This window comes from Phalaenopsis equestris, unplaced genomic scaffold (assembly GCF_001263595.1).
Source record: "Phalaenopsis equestris unplaced genomic scaffold, ASM126359v1 Scaffold000774, whole genome shotgun sequence".
In the NCBI taxonomy this organism is placed as follows: domain Eukaryota; kingdom Viridiplantae; phylum Streptophyta; class Magnoliopsida; order Asparagales; family Orchidaceae; genus Phalaenopsis; species Phalaenopsis equestris.
In genome coordinates, this window is record NW_018165214.1 from 27,589 (window position 1) to 40,475 (window position 12,887).

Consider the following 12,887-nt stretch of genomic DNA (forward strand, 5'->3'; position numbering starts at 1 on the left):
TCCAAAAGATGGATTCTTCTCCTTGAGATACTTTTCTTTTTGTTTGTGATATGATCCATACTCACGACGCCCTTCAAGGAGCTGAACCCAAACTTGTTTGTATATCACACTCATGGAATAGAGTATAGGGAGAAGGGAGGGAGAGAGAAATATATAAGTAAAAGAGTCTTAGGAGTATAATATTACTAATCTTCTCGAGCTTTCATTGAAAAGGCCCCCTTTACATAACTGTTGTTATCATATTTACAGTAAATACAATTCATAATGTGAAATATTGATAATGCCCTTAAGATTCTCTACTACCAGTTAGTCGAAGTAAATGTCAAGATTACTTTACTATTACCGAATCCTTTCTTGTCGGATTGTCTTTTTGCTTGCTACCATTGTGACAAGCCCTCACCTACTTATTCGTGAGCTTTCTTGGTTCGGTCGGCTAGATAAAATGCTCATTGCTAACCAGCAGCTCTTTGCATTCGTCGGGTTGATTCTTCAACACGTGTGTCATTTAGAGTCTTCAAATCTGATTTAACATATTTTAATCATAAATAAATAATAATCCTTGCATCGCTCGCGAGCCGCTAGTTGAACTTTTTTTTTTCGTTTTACTATCGCCGATTCGCCGTATTTGACTATTCCCGTGTTTTCGAATGCTTTCCTCACGTTTCTTCTATTTTTTGGACCTAGCTCTTCTACTCCTACTAATGGAGTCGGGGTGGAATCCGTTATTCCTCTTCAAGTTTTCCTACTCTACCCGCCAGGCGCCGGACCACAGATTTCTCTCTCTCTTCGTTTGTTCCGGCTTTGCCCAATCGACCTCCTTTTAGTCGAAAGCCGCCGCCCTTGCATGCATTAAAGAACCTTGACTCCCTGCTTGGTATACCGGCTCTTGTGAAGTTCCTGAGATCAAGCGACAGGTTTGACCTTTATTGTGGTTTTTCGTCGTCTTTTGATCCAGGACTTGCGTAGAGCTCACTTGTATCTTCGAGATTAATGAGAGCCAGAAGGAACAAGTTGAGTTTATTAGTACAGATCGATGGATGTAGCTGGAGCTTTTGGGTAGCCTGCGCATGGAATGGAAGTCTTACTTGGTCATGGGATCGGGTATTTTGACTTCGAGAAGGTGAGTAAAGTACGGTATCCGATTCCTCTTCTCCTTCTTGGTCCTGTGCATTTTAAAGGTTCTCTGTGTTTAATTTCTGGGCTTTTTTTTTTTTTTTGGAGTTTAAGAACACATAATATCACTGGCTGGGTGTCTGCTTGGTTGATGGCAATGAACAGCAGTGAACGGAGGGCTTTGATTTAGATACTTTTGTTTGTCATGGATGAGTTCTGTGCTTGCGAAGATGATTGGAAATGCATCAAGTGACTCTTCGATAGCTTAGGATGCCTTCGATCATCATCTTGTTCCATCAGCAAGAAAATTACTGAGTTGTTCAAATTCTCAGATGTTTTTTTTTTCAAATATGGAAAGTTGCTGCTTTTTTTAGGAATTGATTTTGGAGGCATGGAGTTGAAAGGAGATTATTGGAGGTCGTGGATTGGACGACTTAGATCCTATTTTTGTGATATACACGGTTGCTGCTACTTATTTAGATATCTGATTAATAATAGACCCATGATTGACTATTTACCATAGATTTTTAGATAGTATCCTGTATGGTAAGGCCTTCATAGCTGCTTGAGAGCTTGGCTTGAACCTTAATTGTTTCTTTTATCCTTATTCGAGATATAGTTTTGCATCATTGTCAATGTGGTTCCATTTAGCATTCTGCAATATATATTTGCATTGTATGATCTAGCTGGTTTGGCTTTCTTGTTCTAAGGGTTGACAGATATGAATGTTCTTAGGCTTAAGTTCCTAGGCTTGCACCATCTGCCCATTTGGTTGTGACCACAATGGTTGCTTATACCTTCAGTTGTTTAAACTATTATGATATGAAAGATTGATATTAAAAATCAAATAAGCTCTTTAGAATTGAACTTAGGGCTTTGGTTGAGAAGAATTAATGATATTTTTTTTCAAGCTCTTTGTTTCAGCTAGGAAACTTTTCTGGAATGCAATTTGACAGTTATCCCTTATGACTTTTTGATTGACTCTTCTAGTGATACATGCAGCCGCTCCTCATGTGTTAATAGGTATGGGGTGCTCATGGTAAAAGTCATATTCTCTGTCACATATGAGTATGCTTTTATGACCACCAGAGAATGACTATTAGGAGACTTCCATTTTTCTTATTGTTTTTATGTAAATATGCTATTTTGTTAAGTATGGTTGTTTGCTTTAACTCGATCTTCATAATCACTTGAAAATAGTTGGAATTTTTGGTGTTCTCCTTAGTTTTTGTTTATTTAAAAAATGAAGCTTTATGATTGTAGCTTTATCAGCTTTGGTAGTATATGGATAAACATGATTCACTTAAAATCAATTGAATAGGCTATGTAAAGTATTTCTTCTTTTTTTTTAAATACTTTGCCTGATTAAATTTTGATTGTTATTTTATAAAGTGCTGACATAAATATCTGATAATTATGATGCCTAAATTATTGTTGTGCAGATAACTTTTTTGAGATACTTGCCTCAGCCGTTGGATCCCAGTTTTACAGCTTGAGTTTCTTGATCATAATGTGTTTTTCTTGGTTATATTCATTATTAATTAGCAATGGCTATATCATGAACTATTTATATAACTCATTTTTCGTAAACCTAGGATAGCAGGCCAATACTTGATTTAGCTTAATGTTGCAGCCACTTGCTAGTGTTCATATCAATAAATGATTTGTCCAACTAATAAGGTAAAAAAATAAAAAATAAAAAGCAATTACCTAATACTCGTTTTGCCAATTTTCAAAAGTGGAATGGTTCTCTTTAAGCAAGCAATCTTTCAAAACCTTCCTTGTATCCGGGGGCTGACCAATGGATTTAGAGAGATCTTTGGAGTTTTCTAAGAACGCCAAATCAACTTATGGAGGGAGGAGTGGTTGGGAAAACAAATTTGGAAGTGGAGTGTTTTTGAATGTTGGAGATTTCACAATTGTATGCTTTGCTTCATGCTTTAAGATGTGAATTTGATGATCATGATGAACCATGTCCCTGGTTTAGGGTTTGAGATATGGCTTTGGATATTTTGATGTGTCTGTGTTGCATTAGTTCAATTCAATGGATGCTCTGAATTTTCTTTCCATTTTCATCTTGAACAGTCAATCACATTTATGCATGTTTGATTCATTCACACTCGCACTCAAATTTTCAATGTTATTTGATGTGCCATAGGACTTTCTATGATTGCAAGCACTAATTGTGTTGAATAATGGTAGATGAGAATGTAGGTATATTTTTTTGCTGCAAGGGCATTAGTGTATGACACACATTGGATATTTTGCTTTTTGTTTTAGTGGTTTTGAAGTAGCTTTTGAGAATTTGATTATTATTATTTTTTTTAATGAAAAAGGGCAACTCCATTGGTGCTACTATATGTTACCACGCTTTCCCTTTTTTGTTGTATAAGATGTTTATGCTGAAGTTATTATTAATATATACAGACAATTTCTTGTTAATGATCTATTTGTATTGAAACATGTTGGTTATGATTTTATAATTATTTTTGTTGTGTTTGATTTAGAAAATCTATTGTATTTGACAAGAAGTTTATCCGATTTTTAAAAATTATTATGTTATTTCATGTCTAATCTATGCATATATTGTATAGTTTTCATGAGTTGGTGTCCATCAATTATGTTTTGTTATGTCCTTGTGTTTTTATTTTTGCATCATATAAATTAGTTGATTGGTTAAATATGGCCCCTAATTCATTTTTTTATTTTTCTTGAGTTGCGCCTTTCTTGTAACTACCCAATCTATGCTTTAGAAGCTATATCCTTATCTATATTCTATGTTTCATACAACTGATTCAAGTTATTTAAGTCTACTACACTTCTACCTCATTTGTTTTCTTAGAAATATTGATTTAAAATTAACAGTTCTGCAATCATTATAAATGCATACTATATGTGCAATCTTTGTTTTACTAACCTCTGACCCACATATTCTAAGCATTTCTTGCATCAAAATAACAATTGCTTTTTTTTTTTAACTTGATATCACACCAATTGGAATTATGACATTTTAAAACAGCGCACACCAAGGAATCCACTCTCATTCTCTGAATAGATTCTGTAATCATCTCGAAATCATATAACTTTAGTGCTTACCTTTGATGTAATTTTACTGTGATGAGAAATCCTTGGTCACACTATAATGATTTCAATGCGAGCTTATGTATACATTAATGCACACTTTTTTTTACCAGAAATCATATCGGTTCTCATGATACTCAATTATATGCCTTTTCAAGACAAATAAGAACCATATGAAGATTTTTTTTGCCCTTTCCCACATTTTTAATTGTCTTTGTACAATATTATTTTCATAACAGATCTTAATATCATAAATTCAAATTTGTTTTCATAAGAATGCAATTTTCTAAGCATATGCTCCATTATCCTTCCATAGCTATACATGGTATGATTTCAAGTTTGATTTCTTAGTAAAAATTGCATTCTTGAACATCTCTTTCACTTTTAAACGTTTTATCCAAAAATGTATTCTGCTATATTTTGGCATTGTTTTAGTTCTTGAGAAATTATTGAAATATTTCTTAACCAAACTACTCTGATATATGCCATAACTCTCAAAATTTCAAGAGATATTTCATTTGAGTCTCAAGTTTTTCATATATTCATCTTATTTAGAGTTAATTTGTTTGGTTTTTTGATAATTTTATTATAGTCCTTATGATTTTTTTAAATATGCTTTTTAAAAAAATTTCTTTCATTAACTTCCCATTTAAAATATTAAAGTTAGCTTTTTATCTCTCCTTGATCATTTCTCTTTCCATGATTGTATTTTTTTTCTTAATCCTAATTCATCTAACTTCATCAAAGTCTTCAAGTCGATTATCTCGTCTTAACGTCTAATTTTCTTATTTTTTACTACCCAAAACCATTATATAAATCATAAAATTAGATTTATAGAAACAATATTGTGTTCAATATCCTACATTTTGTTACTTCTACCTATCAAGGCATGTTTTGTTAAAATGTTTTCTCCTTAAGGCGTTATAGGACATTTTAAGGCTAAATCAGATAAATGTATTATTTTTTAGATTTGTTATTAGGAGCATGAAAGTATATGAGTTGTGGTGTGATCGATGCTATAGTTGTAGGGTGGCTAGAATAAGACCTTGTTGGTTGTGTTTTGTTTGGATACTTTGTGATGCATTATGCTAGCTTCATTGAGATACTTTGGTTGAGAGGAGGGTGATCAGGGGTTGCATGCTACTTAATATTGGTGTCAACCCAAAACTCATAATAAAATATTACTTTCTTATTGTAATTGAAACGATTACAACCATGACACTTGAAAATAAGAAAAACAACGACATTACCCCAAATTAGGGTGTAGGTCGGCGTGGTGGTGCGGTGGTTGTGGAAGAAGAGGCTACGAAGAGGTGTAAGGCACCAGTGCAGCAACCTAGTGGTTGGTGGGATGGGTTGAGCAGATGGATGGAGGGAAAGCTGGTGGAAGCGAGTTGATGACTTTGGATGGAGGGTGCAGGAGCAGGTTGACTTAACAAGGTTTGGGGTTGCGACTGTGATGAAGGAGGGGAGTTATGGTGATTGTAGAGGATTGGGGGGACAGGGAAGTAGGGAGATCAGACTTTGTGGCAGTTGGGGAAGTGGGGAGAGGCTAGTGGTTGGGTTCACGAGAAGGAGACTGTAGGTGCGTTTGGGTGTCACGGAACAACCATAAATGGGTAGGGGAGGAGATGGACGGTAGCTGGTAGCAGTAAAACAATCGACAAAACAATTCTGGCAGATACTGCAGTAGGTCCAACTATTGGATGAAGGGAAGGGGAAGCGGGGAATGGATGATACACATCATCTTGAGATGAGTTATAGCCGGAGCACCTTCTCGTTGTTGAATACATCATTAGAGAGGGGTGAGCGATGTCGGAGGTTGTTCTGATAGCAATCTCAAAACAAAAAAACTAACTCTGACACATTAACTACCCATCCATTTATAATTAAAGGTTTCCCCGGGTCACCTTCCCTGCTGAACATGCAGCTTTTTACTGAACCGGTTGGGGCCGACGCCCCCGTTGGTCTCCCAAGATTGGGAGAGCTTCGACGTCATTTATCGAAGCTTTTGGCTCCTCATAACATGGAGTCAAGCTTGTCATGTTGAAGGTAGTAGAGATATTATAGTCCTCTGGTAGGTCCATCTTATATGTGTTATCTTCCACTATATGTCTTGATAGAATAAATATGCATCATGTCTTGACACATGCTGAGCTGGAGCTGCACATAGACATAGGTTCCCACTATTTAACTCTTGAGCTCTTGATTCTAAAACCTTTCTCCACTTCTCGTACTCGACATAATGTAGCTGATAAACTCAAATGTGAAGAGAAAACAACTCTAAGGTGAAATCTTTGGCAGGCTTCCCTAGCTACCATTTAGGAGAGACTTTTTCCTTGATAGGACTTAGATTCCATTAAAGAATTTTATTTCCTATCGAGCTTCTAATATAAATTTCAATGCTTTGGCTTATACCTCCTATATAGACATCTTAAGATGGGCCCTATGCTAAAGTGAATCTAACATCTAAATAACTCTATATAATCTTCCAAACATGACACAAATGGGCCCCATTTTTTATATGTTGAATCTTCCTCAGTAGGGGCAACTTAGGAATGAGTCTACAAATCTGAAGGGTCTCAGTTTTTTTATGTGTGGTCTCCATGCCTTCGATATCAGTTCCTTGAAATCAAGACTGTCTTGGACAATCACCATTAAGTTGGTTGGAGTCCCTTTCACAGGCTTAGCTGAAACTATAGCATTTCTTCCTCATCAATTAGAAGATGTACTTTTCTTTTGTGTCATCAACTTCCTCTGTGTCTACCACGTCACTACCCATTTTTTAAATAGTGCGCTGCTCTTAGTGAAATAGATAACTTCTCTAATTGTGCACTCTGATTCAACATGCTCAAATTCGTGACACTTGAAACACTATTTGTCCATGTCAGAATTGGGAATGTCGGCTGGTTCCACTTTTTTTCAACTAGGAATTGGTTTCTCCTCCAGCATGTTTTCTTGGGTATTCTCTGATTGTAAGATCCTAGGGTTGAAACCTGTCTATAAGATATGGTGGTTGTCTGGTTATGTGGTCTTTTTCATTTTTGAAACAGGGGTCTGACCATTGGGCCTGTAGTGAGCGGGTAGGAGCTAGCGCTGCATCTCACATTTCATCTCGTATCAGGTAGTGATCTTGTATTTTCCCTCATATTGGCTTAGGTACTTCAGATTTTGCTACTAAAATAATGCACTCTTTTTTTAAGTTTTTGGTGGCTAGTTTCACCATTATCTCCGGGGGGATGTCCTGGCACTCAAAGACACACTCCAAGGTCCTGAGCCACTCAATGACCTCATCTGGATCCATGTGGCCATCGAAATTGGCAAGTCAACCTTTATTTTCTAATTTTGGCTTCTTTGATATTCCAGATCAAATCTTCGAGGAAGAGGTTTTTCATTCCTGGAATCAGCATGGTGGATTCACTACATCTCTTCAATCTAGCAAGTCAATGTTATGGTTACGGGTGATCCATACGGATTGCCTCATCTCATAAATGGCAAGCCTCTGTTGTCGTTGGCGTGTTTCCCACTGTCTATCTTCCCCTAAAAATTTCCTGAACCCCTCTTTGTGAATTTCTCATAGACGGCATTATGTCCTTTCTCCTTGGGATGGCTTTCGACCATTGACTCCTTGGTGGATTGGCTAGGTTGTTTGTTTGAGAGGTGAAAGAGGTATTGATTGCGGGTGCGAAAAAGCTATTTAAGGTTGCTAACAACAAGGGAAAAATTGGGGTTAGATCAATATTTGGCTATGGTTTGGGGATACAAGAACAACAAACCTTTATGCCGCTAAGTTTGGTCAACTACATGAATCTTTTTTCTCGATTTCGTTTTATTGAGTGCCATATTTTCATTGAATTCTAATAAATTAAGATCATTTTTTTATACAAAATAGGTTTGAGGATAGAAAGAAATGTTTTGGCGGAGGTAGTTTGGGTAGGGGCAAATGCTAGGAAACCCTAGAATAGGACTAAAGTTAGAATAGCTTTGATACCAATTGATACCGGAGTTAACCCAAAACCCACAATAAAATAATACTTTATTGTTGTAATTGAAATTGTTACAACCACAACACTTATAAACAGAAAAAACGATGACACAACCCTAAACTAGGGCATAGGTCGGTGAGGTGGTGCAACTGTTGAGGGGGAAGCAGAGGCTATGGAGGGGTGTAAGACAACAGGGCAACGACTTAGTGGTTGGTGGGATGGGTTGAGCGGATGGATAGAGGGAAAGCTAGTGGAAGAGAGTTGGTGGCTTCTGGATGTAGGATTGGAGGGCTATAGGAGGAGGTTGATGTGACAAGGTCTGAGCCTGAGGTTGCGGCTACGATGAAGGGGGGGAGTGGGGGTGTTGTGCTGGGATGTTTTCAATGGCAAGGAATTTGGGAGATCAAACTTAGCAGAAGTTGAGGAAGGGGGGAGAGGTTGGCGGCAAGGAGGCTGCAAGTGGGTTTGGGTGTCACGTTAGTAGACATAAATGGGTGGGGGAGGAGATGGACGGTAGCTGATACTAGTAAAACAACAAGCAAAACAATTCCGACGAAGATGACAACAGGTCTGGTTGTTAGATGAAGAGAAGGGAAGCGGGGAATGGAAGATACACACCACCTCGAAATGAGTTGCAGCCAGAGCACCTTCTTGCCATCGGATGTAGCACTAGAAAGGGAAGAGGGATGCTGACGGCTGGCCTGACATAAATATCAAAATAGAGAAAACTAAACCCTAAGACAGAAAACAACCTAGTTATAATAAAAGATAACTAGAAGGGGGGAACCCTAATCAGCACTCCAAACCCTAAGCTGGATTTGGCTGGTTCAACCTTCCTGTTGAATGGGTTGGGGCCAGTTCAGCCCAATGCCCTGCGTCACCACTATCATTAGTCACCTTTCTTGCATTTAGTGCACGTTCATGAAGGCTCAAGTTTTTGTTGTGTTATTTATGGAGAACTTTTTTTTTTACTTGAATTTGATTTTTAAATAAGCGATAGAGCTAATGTTTGGAGGACTGGCTAGGTTGTACCTTTCTCCGAGAATACACATTGTACATTACTCCTTTCCTAGCAGAATGGTGATGAAATTTATATAAAAGGCCCCTATCTGATAGGGGAGCTACGGAGACATAAAAATGTTTTCTGCTTCACAAGGTGGGATTTCAAGGGGGATTAGGGCTAAAAGTGTTTTCTTTGGTTGGCCTTCGTAATGTTAGCAAGTGAGATGCTACAAGAGTCATATCATTGCCTTAAAAGGATGCATAAACATATGATCACATTCATACTGTATCTTTTATTCTCCAGCTAGTCTTTAAATGTGAAGCAATCCCTTGAATAGGATATTGTCTCCAGCTATGGGCAACATTCTGTGCTGCTCTTGCTGCTAACTTTTTGAAGCTGAATAGGCTTTAACAGTAGTTTAATTTGTGCGGCAAGTCTGGGACTATACAATTTGTTTGGGAATTTAAACATTATATTTTTTCTAGTTTTGGAAGAATAGTGACATAAAAAGGAAACTTGCATTTTAATAAGAAAAACTACGTTGTGATAAAAGGAATTTGAATAAACATCATCATTTTTTTTTAATTTAATTTTAAAGTTTGGTTCTAGATTTGTTAATCCGAATTGCAACTGATCTTAATTTGGTCTAATATATCGGAGGTATTTGTTTGTTAAGTGTATTTAGCCGAAGTTCCATGGCATTTAACTTCTTAACTCTTCTTTGTATAAATAAAAATGTATTTGTATTAAATTTACTTGATATTTGGTGTGAAGGATCAGTAAAAGGTTATACACCCTTTACTTTGCAGCAACCAGAGTCCTAGGAATTACAAGTGTCTTCTTTCTGTGTACATTGCATTTCCAACTGTAGAGATTTTTAGATCAACTTCTAGATATATTATATTTATCCTGCTGCTCCATATTATTTTTCTTATTATCTCTGCGTAACTCATTTATATGAATTTATTAATATGCTGATACCCTTGATGATACTTTTCATCTCAATACTCATATTTATAAAAGGCCACACAATGTACTGAAGTCATTTTTAAAATTTAAATTGAACGTTCAATTTTTTTTTTCATATTTAACTAGCCTACCAGTAGTTTCATCGAAAAATGGCAGCAGGATGATTTTCACCTGAAAAATATTAACTGTTGAATTTGTGAATCGAGTAGCTTAAATTTTATTGATAGAAAGGGGGTGTATGTATGCCGACTTACAAGGACACTCACAACAAAAGTAATAAAAACATAATAAAGAGAACTATGAAATGAAATAAAAATAGAATAAACTTGATGATACTTTTCCTCTCAATACTCGTATTTATAAAAGGCCACATAATGTACTGGTCATTTTTAAAATTTAAATTGAATGTTCAATATTTTTTTCATATTTAACTAGCCTGCCAGTAGTTTCAATTGAAAAATGATAGCAAGATTATATTCACTTGAAAACTATTAATTGTTGAATTTGTGAATTGAGTAGCTTAAATTTTATTGATTGAAAGAGGGTGTATGTATACTAAATTAAAAGGACAGTCATAAGGAAAGTAATAAAAATAAAATAAAGAGAAATAACAAAGGAAATAAAAACAGAATAAAGAGAAATAGAAAAGAAATAATACAGAAATTAATATAAATCCCTACATTTAATACAAATCTCTGCATAATTCTAATACTCTCCCTCAAGTTGAAGCATAGATGTCAGTCATATTTAACTTGGATTTGAAGTCATAAAACAGTTGCCGAGGAAGATTCTTAGTGAGGATATCCACTATTTGACCACTGGAGAGCATAAAATGAATGCAAATTTCTCCAAACAAGCTTTTCCTTGATGAATTGTCCGTCAATCTCCACATGTTTGGTATAATCATGCTAGAATGGGTTGTAAGTGATGCTGATGACAACCTTATTTTTACATAACAATTGCAAAGGGACAGAGGTTGGCATGCGTAGTTCGCAAAGCATAATGTGTAACCAGAGCTTCACAAATCTTCAAGAACATAGACCAAAATTCAGCTTCAGTACTGCTCCTGATAACTACTTATTGCTTTTTATTTTTCGATATGACGAGATTTTCCAACACAAATGAGCAGTACTCAGAGGTAGATCATTAGTCATGGATAGACCACCTGACCCAATCAGCGTTTGTGTAAACAAAAATAGAACGAGAGATGTGGCGCAAGAAAATCAAACTTAAGCCCAACGACCTTTTAAATAATGAAGAATGCATGAATTGACTTACAATGTCAACTACATGGCATATGTCGGGGCATGTATGGGCGAGGTAGATGTGTTTCCTCAGAAGACGTTGGTAGCGAGTCTTGTTCACAGGAACAACATTGGGAACATCAACTAATTTTTCATTGGAATCCTTCGGGATAGCCATTGATTTGCATAGAAGAAGATTGTTATCTTTTAACAAGTCAAGTACATATTTGTGCTGAGACAGACAAATCTTTTGAGTTGATCGAGCAACTTTCATGCCCAAAAAGTACCAGAGAGATCTCAAGTTCTTAACTTCAAAGGATGTAACTACAAGGCTTTTCAAAGACTCCAATGCTGGTAGATCATCACCTATGAGCATAATATCGTTGACATAGAAATTAAGAATATCAATTTAGTCATTAAATGAATGTCAGAAGAAGAGTGTGATCTGTTGAGCCTGAATAACAGTATGACTCGCTACGACTTTTGTGAATTTGTCAAATCAGGCCCGTGAGGATTGCTTTAATCCATAAAGAGACTTTTGCAGCCGACAAACTTACGCTTGAGAGGCAGTAATTTCAAAGCCTGGAAGAATGGACAAGTACACCTCCTCTGTGAGATCTCCGTTCAAGAACACATTCTTCACGTCAAACTCTAATTGGGCCAATCTAGATTTACCGCAAGAGATAACATGACTTGAATGGTGTTTAACTTAGCCACCATAGCAAATATACTTCGTATGTCTGTGAGAATCCTTTGGCGGCTTGATGCTAAAAATTCATCAGCACTCTACTGCTTTTTTTTCCCGAGGAATATCTACCAAGTTTCACGTATGGTTCTGTCGAAGGGCATTCGTCTCCTCCGTAATTGCATCCATCTTGGAAATATTTGCTAGTGTTGCGTCAATGATAGCTGGAATTTGACGATCCGTCAGGGTAGTTGCAAATGCCCTGTAAGTCGGTGATAGACTGCGAAAAGAGACATTTTGCCATGGAATAGAGGGTATGTCTGATTGCGTACCTTGCTTGGAGAACTCACCTCCTCATTTTCAATAAGAATTGTGCTTGGGATGTCGTCGGAGTAGATTCAAGATCTTTCAAGTAGGTAGCACGCTCCATAGTAGGTGCATCAGGATGAGTGCGCTGAGTGTAAACACGAAGAGTGGGAGGATGAGATGGTGGAACTACAAGAATCGGGTTTTCCTCAATGACAGGAACAATGGGGAGAACATCCAGAGGAGTAGGATAAGGAGCTGTGTCCAAGATATCTCGCTCTCGCTCACTTAAAGCCAAGATAGGAAAATAGGGAACACTTTCAATAAAAGAGACATCGACACTCACATATATTCTATTTGTGATAGTATTCAGGCACCAATACTCTTTTTGAGTGGCAGAATACCATAAGAAGACATATTTTATTGATCTAGGATCAATATTACTACGAGTGGTGGCAGTGTTCCGAACAAAGGTCATTCACCCAAATATTTAGGGATCT

At 36.7% G+C, this 12,887-nt stretch overlaps 1 protein-coding gene across 2 annotated transcripts in view; it reads left to right on the forward strand.

The window, feature by feature from the left end:
* The first annotated feature begins 594 nt into the window (after window positions 1-594).
* Window positions 595-12,887, forward strand: part of LOC110031136 — a 30,090-nt gene continuing 17,797 nt past the window's right edge. Inside the window, exon 1 of one of the 2 annotated variants that reach the window (XM_020734200.1) lies at window positions 595-1,129. In XM_020734200.1, the coding sequence (XP_020589859.1) occupies window positions 1,073-1,129 (57 nt within the window). In that variant the 5' untranslated portion in view covers window positions 595-1,072. The remainder of the gene's footprint in view (window positions 1,130-12,887) is intronic. The other variant, XM_020734201.1, reaches the window with a different exon arrangement.